The sequence below is a fragment of the Corvus kubaryi genome, unplaced genomic scaffold (assembly GCF_017639235.1).
Source record: "Corvus kubaryi isolate FWS band 111438036 unplaced genomic scaffold, C.kubaryi_AGA036_p1.0 split1-37296, whole genome shotgun sequence".
Lineage (NCBI taxonomy): Eukaryota > Metazoa > Chordata > Aves > Passeriformes > Corvidae > Corvus > Corvus kubaryi.
In genome coordinates this window covers 10432441-10448779 of record NW_024582075.1, presented here as the reverse complement: position 1 = coordinate 10448779, position 16339 = coordinate 10432441, and the positions used below count along the sequence as shown (strand labels likewise).

Here is a 16339-nt window from a genome sequence, read left to right as displayed (position 1 = left end):
CGGGGCCGGGCCGAAGGAGGCTCGTTCGGCCGCGCTGGAGAGGCGAGCAGGGAAGCGTGGGGTTTTTCTCTTCTTTCCAGCCCCTGCTGGCTCCAGCGTCAGTAGCGCCAGGATAAATTAAATCCAAATGCTTTGCTACGGAGACAGCACAGGTGTATCAGAACCCAGCAGGGTCTGTCCGCCCGGCGAGACTTTCGAGGCTGCGGCGCTCTCCCCGCCAGCCTTAGCCCGGTGTCCTGCCCCCGGCAGTAGCACGGCCCGGCACGGCGGTCCCTAGGAAACAGGTGGTGGGCCCGGTGTGCTGCTCAGGCTCCCCTCGGGGAGATCTCGACCCTGGCGCGTCACAGAGACGAGGGGCTGCGGCGGCCATTTAGCAGGGCTGCCCTCGCTGTGCGCCGTCACCTCGCTGCTGCTCTCAGAGCAAGCAGGGAGCGCTCGTGGGCGCATGTCTGCAGGCAGGTGTCTGCACAGGCAGGTGTCTGCACAGGCAGGTGTCTGCACAGGCAGGGCGGTCGCGCTGAGGAGATTTACAAGGAGCTGGAGCCTGGGAAGAATAGCAATTAGAAGCCACACTACCAACCAAGCATTCACTCAGGGAGCCGTTCTAGGATTATTTTCTGTGACAGGAAGTATTCTGATCCACTACGTCCTGCAGGCAAAACGTTTCGCTGAGCCAGTAAAGAGAAAATAAAGCACATAATTTATCACGCCTGACATTTTCCACTAAGTTATGTAAACGCTGGTGATGCCATACTATTAGCAGTATGTAGAGATGTGGAGAGTCTCAGCCAGTCATCTCTTATTGTTACTTAAACTGAAAAAAATAAACTAGGTTACCAAGTAGATGAATGGTAAGAAATAATTCCTATAAAAAGGTTTCTTTAAAAACCCACACAGCTTCTGCAGGAACACAGACAACTTTCACTTCAGAGCCTTCCACAGGACAGGACCAAAAGACACAGCCATTGGAAGTAAAATCATAAATATGAAAAGCATACAAGTATTTGGAAGCTTACCGCTGGTTACTGTGTGATGCATTTTTATTTTTCAAACACTGTTAATTAAAGTAAGCAGCTGGGTGCTCTGAGCCACCGGATCCAGTTGAAGATGTCCCTGTTTATGGCAGAGGGGTTAGACTAGGTGACCTTGAAATATCCCTTCCAACCCAAACTATTCTGTTGATTCTATGATCTTCCACTGCATAGGGAATAAGTTATCAAGTTTGTTACCAAGATTGGTAATTTTATAATATTTTTCTATAAGCCAGAATTGTTTTACACTACACAAGGGGAAAAAGCTCAAACAATTCAAGCCATTTGTGCAAATTTCAACTGAATTTATGAAGTTTATTTTAGCTAAAAGCTCTCTTTACCAAACTGTTATCTAACTTCGGCAGCTTCTTGTCTCTTTTCAACAGCCTCCTGTGTGTTTCTTTGTTACCAGTGTCTTCCCAGTTTGCGTTCTTGTTGTATTTTGTGGGGGAAGTTTTCATACATTAAGCAGATTTAAGCTACTCTCTAGTTCCTTGAAGAACAACCCATTTGTAGCCCTGCTGGGAGAATCTACTTCTGTTTCTACAGGAATAATGGTTTACAAAGTGAGATAAGGCTTGTAGGAACAAATTACTTGTATCAGACCACAGAAAACATTGGTAAAGCAAACATTTGATTTTTCATACCTTGGTAGGGAAGGGGGGAAACAGCTAGAAGAAAGGAGGAATGCCTTTTCTTTTATGTAGTATTTAATCTATTTAAAGATGGTGCTTATTTATATACCTCGCCTTTCCTATAAAAAGAACCTCAGGTATTTTCTGATATTGTCCAACTGGTTCCATGGTGATTTTTCTCTAGTCATCTAAGTCATACACAACTCTCAACAGTAAATGTTCATCTTGTGTTTCTAAGTTAATGACAAATCAGTGAATTAGTGTCAATTAAATATTTTCTCTAGTATTAGCAATTTCACATACCAAATCTTTTAAAAAGTTAACAGCAATTAATTCAAATGTAAAGTTCAAGTTAATGAATTTTACAAGATGCTACTACCAAGCAAGGATGAGTCACACAACTTCTAAAGGGCTCAAGTTAGGTTTTAGCAATTTTAACAATGATTTCTTAATGTTTTTCATATTGATTCCTGTCCCTTAGGTTAATGTTGTTTATATCACGGTACTGGTATCAGTATCTTTTTATGCTGGTGTAAAATACCTGTGAAGGAGTTCCAGATGCAGACGTGCTGCAGGGTCAGGCCCCATACATCCAGTCTGGAAAGAGCTGATTATTTTTTTACTTCAAGCAAATGCATACACCACTGGAAATGTTTCAGCAAATGCCTTCTACAAAGAACAGGTGGAGTGTGCTAGTGATAAGTCTTTTATCACTGTCTAGTGGTAAGGGTTTGGGAAAATACCATTGAGTTATATGAAATTTAATTGCTTGAAGTATAAGCAGAGTCAACAAGAAAATAGATGGTGGGATATGTGTTTTTTCAAACCATTGAATTATAGTACAAGGACACAAAGTGGGGTTTTTTTGTTTGGCTGGGGGTTTTGTTTGTTTGTTTGTTTGTTTTTGTTTGTTTGAGGGCTTTTGTTTTATTTTTTATTAACTGAGGGCAACTATTTGGTGGTGCTACCACCAAAGGCAAAACTTCATTTCTGAATGCCATATGATTAAGTCACAAGGTCAGATAACACAAATTTGGAATTATTCCCTACCTTTCTCTAAGCTGGCATCAACCTGTGCTGTTTCATTCTGACCAGCTTGCAGGGCCAGATAATTCAAATGCCACTGCCCACAGCTAGCCCATCTCTGTGACCTAATTCTTCTTTGCTCCCTGTGGCAAATTCCATCTGTTTAGACATGGAGAAACAGACCAATATGTTACTTTATACCCCCAGGAGTTGATTGTGCTTTCTGTATATTATTTTTATTTGACATGACCTGCCTCATCAGCTCTACAGATACGTTTAAAAGTCTTTAAATTTTCATCAAGTGCTACCAATGTGAAACACTAATGCAAGATGAAGAGAACCAAAATGCTTAAACATGAAACGTGCACATCCCTACAAAATCCTGTGCTCTTTGATGTTTGAAAATTTATACCGTTTTGTGCACTAGAGAGCAAAATGAGTTCCAAGATGTTGATCATTAACCACACACACACACACAACTTTTAAGTGCACATGCTTTGGAGAAAGTTTCCTCAGTAGGCTCCATAGTCATACAGGATTTCCTTTTTCAATTGTTAAATGACTGTTTTGATTTATAAATTACTGTGTTCAAGGGACAAAGGATGTCTCAGTCTGAATCACTTGGTATAGACATTCTGATTTTGGACAGAATTGTTGCAGTTAAGTTGTATATCCTCTGGGTTCTTCCTAAGAACAAATGATTCAGATGCTACAGTTACTAGGCAATTGGGGAAAAATTGTCATGCGTGTTCTTTATGAAGGTTAATCGGGTGCTTATATGTTTTCCCCCAAATAAGACTGATGACAAGTATCTGCTTTGCATAGAGACACATTCCAAATATCCTGTACACTGCACATGAAGGATCAGACACTTGACCCAGATGTACAAAATGTTTTTACTCATAGGGCATGCAGATTGGTTTTGCTTTTCTCTGAGGAATGCTGCAGAAAAATTATCTTGCTGAGATTAAGCTGTCTAATTTTAAAGCCTAGAAAAGTGGTAATCATGAGATACATGCTTTAAGTGAAGCCTTAGGCTCTGCATACTTAGAAAGCAAAAAACCCCAAATCCCTTTAAATTTCTCTATACTGTGCATAATTAAGGAATAATACCTTCTTACTCTTCAGGATTATAGGATTATATCAAAGTAAAACAAAACAAAATCACCACCACCATCCCCCACCAAGCCAAAACAAAAAAATCCAGCACACCAAATCCTTAAATGAAAAATTCTATACAGGTACAACGCATAATTCTAGGACTTAAAATGCCAAATTCTGTTTTTGTCAATTTAGCAGGTTTACTACGCCTACTCCTAGAAGACACATGTTATTACCAATAACTTTGGTAGCTTTCTAAGTGACACACCTGTGCAAATTTTTAAATACACCCCTGCATCAAAGCATGAAATCTTGGACTGATGATCACTGGCATTTGGGATTATCTCCCTGTTACTTGGAAAATTAGGGAACCAAAAGAATTTCTGTAGTTACCCTAAAACGATTGCCCATACTGAAAAACCTGAAATGGTTTTGTAAAGTGGTGCCTGTTGAGTATGTTCCTTTGCCCTTCCTGCTCTAATTTCAAGATTTCCCTTTTCATTATAGAACTGGTGAAACAGATGCCATGTTTGTCATATCTCAAGAGGCCTCTTGAGACTGTCTCACGAAGGCAGAGAAATGCAAGAACATATAAGTCCAGTATAGATCAATAGCAGGATGACAGCTGTGATAGCCTTCAGAATAAAATCTTTTATTCATCAATAAAACTATAGTTTACAGTAGTATTTTCTAAATAAGTTATAGAATTTCTCTTTTACAAGAAATAAAGCAAAATCAAAAATATTTCAAGGACAATATATGTACACAACATAAGGCCTTGTTATAAATAACATTTTTATCTCCTTTTTACCAACAGTGAAAGTATCTTTAGAGGCTCATTTTCATATGGTATGTGTAGACATTTGCCCTAACCCTTGTACAACATCAGTTCCAATTTCCACTGATGTGGACCTAAGCAATTAGGACTGAGGGGGTAAAAAAAAATGAAATTGATTTTATACACCACTGTGCTTATTTTTAAATAGGTAAAGCAGGTAATAGATTTTGCTTGTGCATAGTTACAGAATGCATGCAAATGAAATCACTAGAGAACTGATAAGAAAATATCACTTTGAAGTCCAAAAAAGGTGATTGGCAATATTGTAGAAAGCAGCCGGAATACAGAGCTCTTCACAGTTGAGCAAGCAACAGCAGATGACAGCAGAGTGTGGAATGTTTCATTTTTGTCAAGTCCATCAATCCCCTCTATGGTTCAAAGATTCTGGCACTTCTAAGAATAAGCTCAGTTGATTATTACTCTTTGTCTGTTAGGCTCAGCAAATTTCTTCTTCTTAAACGAGGAGTGCAGAAAGTGCTTTTCACTGACCATGGTCACTCCTCTTAGTTTTACTCTTCATGTATTATTTGTTACTGGAAATAAAGAAATGACAAGTTAAGAGTTGTGTTTACTTATTTTCTTACAGAATTATAAACAGGTAGCATCTTTCTTCCCCTAAACAGGCTGCAGTACAATTTGGCAGTGATTCTCTTATGACCTTGATCCCTAATCAAAGGCACTGGATCTCTTTTGGGTCTCATTGATCCAAAAACATTGGGTCTCTTTTTTTGTACAGCAGCTAACCCCTATGGGTTTTGCAAGCATTGCCGTACACTTGTATTATGTGAATTAGAACTACTTGCTGCTGCAAAATGCTGAACACTCTGGATGTCAGGGAGGACAGAACAATCTGAGAGCACTCAGCAATTCACAACAGCTTATTTTTATCTTGCAGAACAGTGACATTTACTACTTAAAAGTGGCAGTCTTCATACATCATGAATAAAAGTGCTGTCAACTTCCACATGATACTCTTTCCCCAGATGAAAAATCATACCTATCAAAAAACTTTCCGGCACAATTAATGTTCTAGTCAATGTTGTAGCAATCATTCCATTTATTCTATTTCACAAAAAACCCCAAACAACACCTTAATAATGTTAATGGATTAGAGTTTTCTACACTACCTTTATGGAATAGAAATGGTTGATCACTTCTTGGCATCCCTGTAGAGTTAGGGATGAATTGAAAAGAAACTGTTCTTTGCTGAACATCTTATTATTACAACTCAAACTAAGGATAAACTGACAGCTGAAGAATATATTTCAGTAAATTGAATGCATCTCAGCTAATATATCCAAAATGGAGCAAGACACAAAACCAAAACAAAGGGGTCTGTAATGACCTTTCTCTAAAATCTTGTTAAAAAACATTACAAAGGTGTAAGGCTCCATTCATTAAACAGTTTTTTAAGGTCACCTTTACATTGTGCTTTTTGATACAAGCACTTAACTAACCTTTAAATAGTCTGACAACAGTCTAATCTTGATTATGAACAAAAAATATCTGAAGGCATTTCTTAAGCTTATCTTAAAAAGTAACCAGTAGATTTAAATTAATATTTTTGTTATGACTTTTAGCACTAGCCCTTTAACCATTGTTCTGTGACAACCTTTAAACTTCCTACTGTATTGAGCATCAGTGTTAGGGTGTTCATAATCACTGATGCCATTGAGCATAGTGCCAATTTCTCAGGGGCTGTCCTCTCTCTCTCTCTCAGGAACTGTGGTCTGGCAAGTAAAGTTGACTGTCGTATTCGCGCCTGAATGTGCTAAGGCAGTTAAGTACTTAGAAAATGCAGAACCATTTAATACGTGAAGTGAAACTGTTGGACAAGTGAGTAAAATTAAAGAAAGTGGTATTCTAAAACTAATATAATGTAAAGCTAGCAAGGACTTGTAATTAAATTATTTTGTTTTAGAATCAGTTTGGCAAAAAAAGTTGAAAAATGCTAGTACCAATAAACAAAATAATGTTATATGAAGCCAAGACAAATTAATCAAAATTTGCAGTAGCACCATCTTGTTTCTGTCTGAAAGCTCAGATATGAATGACTGCATATCCATTTCTGACAAATATAGTGATCACTCCGCACAACTTCTGACTCACTGGACTTTTTACTGCTTTCCACTAACACGGCTATCGGTATTGCTGATGCTGGTTTTATGCTATTCCACTAATTATACAATGGAACTATGATTAGCTTTTGTTCTTGTTTCCTTTCCTCTGACCCTTCCAAAGCATTTCAGTGAAAAATTCCAATAAAATTTGCATAACAGAGTTGGAGAAAAGAGACCTGGACAGGAACTTTTAGCAACTGCTAACTGTATGAGTCAATCACAGAAATACTATTGATGGTACTAATGCCATTTTAAGGAGAAGATATTTTCAGATGTTCATATTTATGTCAGGTACAGTCCAGTCCTGTGATACTATTCTGGAAAGAAATCCATCTATTTCAAGGTGCAGAACACGATCCTATAGGCAACATTGTATCCACTGCACAACTTTTGTGGTTACATTGATTACAGACAAAGGATTTTTTTTTTTTTTTTTAAAATAAAAACTCAGTTTGGCTGTAGCAATTTGGTCCAAAATGATAAATAATGCACAAATGATACTACAGGATTCATTCCTATAGTTGCTGCCTGAGATGTCTCACACTGTACATATAGTGGATTTACAATGTTTGAACCTACTTGAGGCTTTTTGTCTTGGAGCATTTTTGTGCTCCTGTTCCCTTTCCATGCATATGTTTTTGAGCTGATTGATTTCCTCTTACAGTGTTTTAAAAGCCCCAGGCATGAGAACATGTAGTTCAGTGATAATATGTGCTGGCATTTTAGCACTTGGCTTACTAAGCCAATGTATTGCTTGTCATTTCAATTGGTACCTTTTTAATCTAATCAAGCACCTAATTCCTGTGTCTGATTTTCATGCAAGGGTGACTGAAATGTTCCTTCTTACATAATGTTTCTTCTGCAAGAACACCTCTGCCAAACTATGTTCAAGTGCTCGTTTGTTTTTCACTTCTGACCAGGTTTCAGTTTTATGAGAGACATAGGCCTTTTTTTTCCTCTCCTTTTTGAGATCATGCATGGATGGATACAGGGAAAACAGAGATAACAGAGGAAAAGAGCAGTTAACCTTAGTGCCTAAAGCAAGTTGGTTTTCCCCCTTCAGCCTTAAACAAGATTCTATTTTGAAGAGAGTGCTTGATTGGTTCTACCATGTGCACATAGTATTTTAAGGCTTATTATGCTCTCAGGGAAAAGAAAAGATGCCTATAATGGAGGAGGTCTTAATTCCTTTCTCCCAGAATTTTGGTTCTATCATGTTTTCCACCAGTATCTTCAGAGGAAATGGTGAGACAGAGAAACTGAAGCTTCCATAAAAAGAGCAACATACCAAATTTGAGGTATGCTGTGCAGTGTGACTGTACAACTTTTAGCTTGTTTTTACATGTATTCTGCCTGGGAATTGCTTTAATTTCAGCTGCACTTGTTATTATTCCACAACAGCATCCTGAAGAAAACTGCACCATGATTAGAATTTAATTGAAATTATGGGAGAGAGTACAGAAGAAAAGGAGTACTGAAGAGTAACAAGAGTCAGAAAGCTTTGACAGTTTCTAAACAGGCATTTTATAGGCCAGTATTTGTAAATCTGCTTACCTATGCATCTACAGCAGCTTTGAAATACAAAATTAATCTTCAGTATTATTTTAAGACCTCAAATTCCTATAATAAGATTGGCATTTGGAAATAACCACAAGTAATTTTAAATGTAATAGTATAATCTATGCAATTCGTCTGACACAAATCATAGCTACATTAACCAGGCTCTAAATACACTGGGCTTGCTCATCACTACAGTTATTCCATTATTTTATTTTACTGAAGCCCTTATCAATCCATATCTTCAGTAGCAGTGACTTTTAAATTATATATAAATTTTATGAACCTTTCCTTTAACAACGGGAGGCAATGCTGTATTTCCATGTGAATATTTCTGTGCTACCCAGGAATATTTCATTGTAGTTAAATATACAGAAGTATTCTGTAAGCAAAAAATAATTCATTAATGAAATCCTATAGGCAGGGCATATATTTATTTAAAATCCAATAGACAGGACATATATTTATTTATTTAAATCCCATATTTACTACCAGGTGACTTAAAATATACAGCATCACAATGGAACAAACTTTAAAGTTTGTCACTGCTATTTACACTCATGTCCTTTTTCTGTTGGAAGTGTAGTGGAAATCAAGCCTACTTGAAGTAAATCAGTTAAATACCTAAGCCTTACTACTCTGATTTTACTGATATTGTAGTATATTACATCAGCTATCTTTATAAATAATTTCATGGGAATGCTAAGAAAACACAGTAGGATAGTTTATAATTGCACATGTTGCTTTTTCAGTGGCAGAAAGCTCAATCAAACAATTTAAGACTTCACTGCAGAACAGAAGGAGTAAGTGACTTTTAAGTTATTCCTTACTTTCTAAGTGGAATTATCACTTTATGGCTCTCCATAGTGACACTGGACTAAGGTGGATTTTCAGAGCATTCTACCATCTACCCTACAGACTTCAAACCTAAAAAGAAGTACTTCACAGTGCTTCACAGTATTACTGTTAAATAAGACTGTTGCTTTATAAACTAAATTCAAAAGCTATCAAGAAGAAATGGTTTCACTGTATAAATGGAGCCAAGAGAACCAAAGAACAGCCCAGGCTGAAGGGACCATAAGAAGCTGTCTAATTCAACCCTTTGCAGGAAAGGGAGCCTAGATGAGATTACCAAGCATCACTGTCCAGCTGCATCTTGAAAACCTCCTGTGATGGGTACTTTACCACATCCTTGGGGAGGTTGTTCCAGTGAATCATTCATCATTATAAAATCATGCTCATTGTAAATAATTCTCATTATAAAAACAGTTTATTTCTTACATAGAGAGGAAACCTCCCTCACTACAACTTGTATCCACTGCCCCTAGAGAAAAGGAGGATCTCAATCCTCTCTGTAGTCATGCTTTAAGTTTTGGAAAACTGTGTTGAGGTCCCTCCTGAATATTCTGTGGACTGAAAACACCTAACTTTTACAGTCTTTCCTCAAATGACAGGTTCTCCCCATCTTTGACCATCTTCATAGCACTCCTTTGACCCCTCTTCAGTCTGTCCATATCTGTTTTGGAATTGTGGGGGCCAGAGCTGGACACACCACTCCATGTGCAGTCTGACAAGCGCTGGTGAAGTGGGAGGATCACATCTCTCTCTGTTAGCAGTGCCCCATGGCTGCAGCTCAGCACTTTGCCTCGGTAGCTGCGGCAGTGCACTGCTGGCCTGGTGTCTGTGTGCTGTCCACTGGGACCCCGGGCTCCTCTTGGCAAGGCTGTTCCACAGCTCACGTCGTAGCCTGGCTGGGCTCTTCGGTGATGTCATTCCAGGTGCAGGGCTCTGCACTTCTCCTGGTTGAACTTTACACAGTTCTTGTGACCCAGTCTTCCAGCCTGTTCGTGTCTCTGAAAGGTGGCTCTCCCTGGCAATGTGTCCACCTCAACACCCAGTTCAGTGACACAGCAAACGTGGGGAGGGTGCTTTTGATCCCATCATCCAGATCATTCATGGAGATGTTACAACATGGGGCCCAGGGAGCCCCACTTGTGACAGGCTGCCAGCCTCAGTAAAACATTGATCAGGAGGAAGGAGGTATTAGGAACCTGTGTCTTGCCAACATTATCAGTAACTTTTTCCCTGCCCTGTCTAGTAATGGGTCTGTGTCTTCCCTGGGCTTCTGCTTAACTGCGTATGTATCTGATCAGCCATTTCTTCTCCTTGCTGTCTCTGCCCAGTTCCAGAGCTAGCTGAGCCTTGACCTTCATGTGTGCAACCTTACATGCCCTTGCAAGAATCTTGTAGTCCCCAGTGGGTATCTGATCACTTTTCCATGGAGGGTGTGCTGCTTTTTTGCTTTTAACAACACTCAAAAGCTCATTGTTAAGCCTAGGAAGTCACTTGTTCTGCCTTCTTCCTTTCCCTTTGTAGGAAATGGACTGTTATTGTACTTCCAGCAGGATGTTATTTAAAAGCTCCTAGCACTCACATGCTGGTTTGCTCTCCACGCATGCTGCCTATAAAATCCCTCGCATCTAGGCTCTGAGTGTACTGAAGCTGGCTTGTCTAAAATCCAGGGTCTTTGTCCTAATACTGGTTTTCAGTATGCTCAGCAGGATCTTAAACCCACAGTGTTGTTGTGATTGCTGCATTCAAGGCTATCATTTGAAGTTACATTGTCTTTTCAGTTTGTGAGCAGTAAATCTAGCAATGCATTGTTCCTAGTCAACATGACCAGCACATTTAGCAGGATGGAAGCCCTCATGTATTCCAAGAATTCATGGACAACTTGTGCATTGCTGTACTATTCTCCCAACAAATGCCTGGGTAATTGAAGTCACCCATGACAGCCAGGTTCTTTTGGCTCGATATTTGCTTGAAGAGCCAAAGTAAGTTTTTGTCAGCCTTGTCATCCTGGTGTGAAGGCCAGGAACATACACATAAAAGAAGATCCTCCTTGGTGATGAATCATCTAATCTTGATCCTAAGACATTTGATAGATATTTTTTGGTCTCCAAAGCTTGCCTTCATCCACTCAGATTTCTCTTTTTTTTTTTTATGAAGTGCAGCCTCACTGTATCTTTCTATCTTTACAAGAGTTTGTAGACATCTGTTGAGATCTTCCAACCAAGAAGTGAATCTTCCCACCAAGCTTCCCACATCATAACTCTCAGACTAGGCATGGATCTGCAGTTCCTCTTCTTGTTGTCCTGAATTCATGCTTTGGTATACATGTACTTGAGGTGGTTGGACTTAGGATTCTTCCTTTGCAAAGGGTTGGGAAGCATTGCCCCCTACTCTAGTACACATATATGCTCATCCATGCTTTGCTTATGAGCATTCACGTATCACAGCTCTGGGTCCTACTCTCAAATTAGGTAGTTAAAAGCACAATTAATTAAGTCAGCTAATCTGCTAGCAAGGTTAGGTTGTGTGTAATTAGTAATTTGTCTGCTTCCTGTAACATTTCAGGATTTCTGAGTCCCTCTTTGTTGAACTTTATGATGTTGAACAGATGATTCAGGTCAACATTGGATTAGCAATGAGCCAAACTAACACAAGTCCTACAGCAACAGATTGATTTAATGGGCTGCTTGTGGTCACAGATAACCAAGTCAATTCTCATCTAATTGGCCACTGGTACTTGCTACTGTTTTGTGTCAGTGGAAGTAGGACAGACAACAGCTCCCCTAAGTGTGCTGGACTATTAAATTAGTAGCTATTAACTGGGTACTATACATACTTATATTGCTGGTTAATAAGAAGGAAAAAAACATCAGAGGCACAGCCTACAGAAAAAGAGAATGTGACAAACATATTTCATCTCGATGTAAGATCAGACACAAACCTGTTTTATCTCAACACAAGAAATTTTTTTTCTGAACGAATAGCCAATCACTGGAACAACTTTTTCAGGGATGTGGCAGAGTTCCCATTGCTGGAGGTTTTTAAACTGTGGTGGAAAAGGGTGTTAGATAAAGTTATCTAGGCTCCCTTTTCCTCAAAATGTTGGACTGGATGATCTCTTGAGGCCCTCTCAACCTGAGCTGATTTATGATTCTAAGATATTCTGGATTTCTTAAGACAAAAATCAGGTAACTCTGGGGATAAGAAAAATAAAGAATGCAATAAACTTAATCTAGAAAGGAAACAACCATGTCTCTCTGAAACATTTATTAGAAACATGAACAGACTTCCCTCTTTTGATTCTTCATTTCTGGTACAATTCTTGCCATGAAAGTCAAGGGGAAATATTACTAGAATAATTTCAGAATTGCTTATGTTTTATGAAAATAAGCCTTTGGAAAAAATACCAAGCTTAAATACCTGCCTCCTGCATTTATACTGACGATTTCAGAAGAGCCTAAAACAATTAGATGCACAAAAATTCACTCAACTGGAACTGGAATTGGGTGCCTACAGCCTTTATGTCTGTGGAATGGGAGCTGTAGATACCAAGAGAACTTCTGAAACCCAGGTGACATGAAGACAACAGTTAAAGACAGACTTGAGCTTATCTTTCAGCAGTCAGATAAATTACTCACTAGGAACCGAAACAGTGAAGAAAAGATACATTTTTAATGTATCAGCCATCACAACTGGACAACCCTTCAAAGCAGGAAAGGGGCTATTAACATACTTCACACTGAGATCTACTTCACTGGCTTCAAAATCACCGACATAAGCACAGAACTTTCCACTCTGAGAAAATTTAATTTCTACATTGTGGAGTACTCTACAGGAAGAGGAAAGATGTTGTTGTTGTTGTTGTTTTGGGTTTTTTTCCTCCAGTGGAAAACAAATAACAGAAAAGACCCCCTACCATTAGAAGAAAACTGAAAGGTGGTTTGTTCTACTTCTTTATTAATGCAATAGTTAATAGGCATATAGATTCTTTAGGGATTTGCTTATGCAAACTTATGCATGTTTCATACGAAAAACACCTCAATAAACTTCTCGATCTTGAAGTTAAGCAGGTATTTTAGTCACTTACTGAGCCTGAGTCAAAGGAATTACAGGTGAAAAAGCCCATCAGAAACAGTTTGGCAACTTACTAAGTAGACATCCAAAACTGAAGCATTATCATTTTCCGTTTCCAACATGCTCTGTTCTGAAGTCAAATAGATGGCACTGTCTCCCAAAGTGAATGTTGAACTCGAAGGTAACCCTTTACTGCAAAGAGAAGAGAGACTACAATCAACCAAAAATCCAAAGAGTCCAGTCATAGCTGAAAATTTAAAATTAAGTTTCTCTATTAAACATAAAAATCTTCAAATACTTTAAAAAAAAAGGAATGTAAATAAAAAAATATAGATGTTTTGGCAATGGCAAGATAACTGGAAGCTCCTATTTGACTAATGTATGGAAACCTCAGATTTTATTTTTGCATTTACTGAAGTTTTATCAGAAAGTAATGCTATTTCTGAACTTCAATACTTATTTAAAGAATGAAACTATGTCACAGTAAATGTCACATAATTTCATTAATCTCAAAGCATATTACTTCCACATTACACATGGTGTAAATTTTGGCAGCATTTCATAATTCAAAATAGGGGAAAAAAAGAGTAAGCAATTAGGCACATTGTAACATTAGTAACATTGGACTTTTCCATGCAGACACAGATCACTTGAAGCCAAAAGTACAGAAGGAAAAGTGGGAGAACGAGATTGTATTGTAATAAGTACACCTATGCAAGGAAGTGATGTTTACAGAGCAGGTGCACTCTACTACTTTATTCATAGATCAATTTTTTTGTTCTCTGCTTTTCAGAAATAATGCAAATGTATCTACACAGAAATCTTATTTCATAATACACTTAGTCCACAAAGCCAAAACTCTCAAAGGTGTTTTAATGGAATCGGATGTCCATTATCTCATGTCCTCACTAGCTGCCAGAAACTAGGCTCCAGGCTGCCTTGAAAACTCAACTGTCAGTTGTGCAGAGATATATATTTTAAAAGTTCTTACCTATTTACAGACAAAATGATAAGCAAAAATTCTGGATTACAACTTGGTATGAAAGCATGGTTACAGCCATTAGTCCAGATATGACTAATTTCCCCCTCCCTTTGCACTACTTTAAGTATATTTCAGATGGGATAGAACTTCAGAAAGGGCAAAACTAGCATGCAAAGTTGAGATTCAAATTCTCGACAATAATGAATCAATATCATACTGGAGCAGAGCTTTACATTCACGACATTACAATATTCCTTTTATTATATAATGCACTAGACACCTTTTCAAAAGAAAGACTATTTCTCTTGCACCAGGATGACCCAGGTCCCGGTGACTTAGCACTATTCTCACATGTGTAACTTGAATTCTATTGAGCAGCATAAAAGAGTAAAACCAAAAATCTTGTAACTAATCTCTTAACAGCAATACACATGCTGTCAGCAGCTGGTAACTGAAATTCAAATTTCTGCAATAGCATCATCATAGTTGCATTTATTGCCTGTTTTAATGAGACTAGTAAGGCAAATTGGGGGTGGCATGGGAGAGAAAAAGTGAAACCCCCATATACACAGGGTTTCAGAAAGAACAATTCAGAGGAACTATATTTTAATATCGTTTCACAGTGCACTCAGTTCTCATCCTTAATTCTTAGGTTGAAAAAGAAAAGCCAAGCAAAAAAGAATAGCACAGGTACTTTCTCTCATTCAGTAATGAACAGCCACAAGGAGCATGCTCAACTATGCTGTTGCCCTCCTCTGGCTGAAACGTTCTATTTGATCTTGGTTCTTAATTAAGAAAAGAAAAAAGAAGCAAAAATAATTCCATCACTAGAGAACTGGGAAAGCTTTGTTTTTCTTTAAGCCGCGATTACATGTTGCTTCAATCATAGTCAAATTTTCTTTCCCATGGGGATACCCCCAGTGTCTCAGTGCATCTGTTCATAGCATTTAAGGATTCAAGTCTTTTTCCTCCACCCAACTGCTTATTATCATGAAGCTTGCATGAATTTAATCCACTTTGAATCAGATTCAGATGAAGTTGTCTAAGCTTCAGAAGCTAAGAGTAGTGGGTGGACAGACAGAACATTCAAACTTAACACAGAGAAGTTTGTTTACGTGGAACACCAGACCGGCAAAAGGGGTGCTTAATGTTCCTTACAACAGAAAAACCAATACCTACAAACCCTTACCACTGGAAAAAACAGCAGAAAATTTAACTTTTATTTTCTAAACTCTCTTTGAAGAGGTTGTTTGACAAAATGTCAAGCCATGGGACATTTCAAAGTCTGGATGCTTCAGGAAACTTGACTCTATAAGAGAAAAAACCCCACAGTCCCTCAAAGCCTTCTAAAATTTCAAGTGGTCTCCACTAAGAAACAGCAACAATAAAGTAAGGCAAACAAAAAATTGAAAAATATACAGATAAGAAGGAAGAAGAAGAAAGAGAAGGCAGAAGAGCGTATTAGATATGCATCTTACAGAAATGCGACATAGAATGCATAAAGAAGAATTGGATTTCATACAGATTTTTCCCCTAGGCTCAGACGTATCAGAAGAATTCCGCAGTCCTCTTTATACAGCCCAAAGAATCTTGCTCTAAAGAGGGAGGTGTGTTTGGGACTGGAAGCCATGAGACCTGCTATATATACATTGAACAAAAAGTTTCTGTATTCTTGAACTATTTAAAACATGAATTTTAAAACATCTACAGTTTGAAACATTCTAAAATATTTTAAAACAAGTTTCAAACATTTCCAGAAGCACCTGTAAAGGCATTGACCTCCTTCAGCTCTTTGCAATTCTGAAAGCAATGTCAAGTAAGACAAGAGTCATACTACTTAGGGCATTCAGATTTGTCATCTTTAGTTTAATTCACCAGTACTTAATAGGAAAGCTTTTCCTGGAAGGGGAAAAAATGTTATCACTTCCTCTATAAAAATAATCCCTAATATAATACATAAGTATTACATTTCTTAAGAAAAAATAAATAAACCCTTTCAAAGAAGTGGTTTTAGACTAAATATTACAGTTTCTAGTGGAAAACATACCCTTTAGGTACTAAAATATCTCTGCACCAAATATAAACCTACCTGAGGAATGGAAAATATTTGAACATTTTAATAG

General features: G+C 38.1%; 1 protein-coding gene across 5 annotated transcripts in view; it reads right to left on the bottom strand.

Annotated features, from left to right (window-relative positions):
* Nucleotides 1-4424: 4424 nt before the first annotated feature.
* Nucleotides 4425-16339, bottom strand: part of PIP5K1B (phosphatidylinositol-4-phosphate 5-kinase type 1 beta) — a 93912-nt gene continuing 81997 nt past the window's right edge. For all 5 annotated transcript variants that reach the window (XM_042012706.1, XM_042012701.1, XM_042012705.1 and 2 more), the window contains 2 exons: nt 13309-13426; nt 4425-5164 (listed from right to left, as the gene is read on the bottom strand). In XM_042012706.1, the coding sequence (XP_041868640.1) occupies nt 5162-5164; nt 13309-13426 (121 nt within the window). In that variant the 3' untranslated portion in view covers nt 4425-5161. The remainder of the gene's footprint in view (nt 5165-13308; nt 13427-16339) is intronic.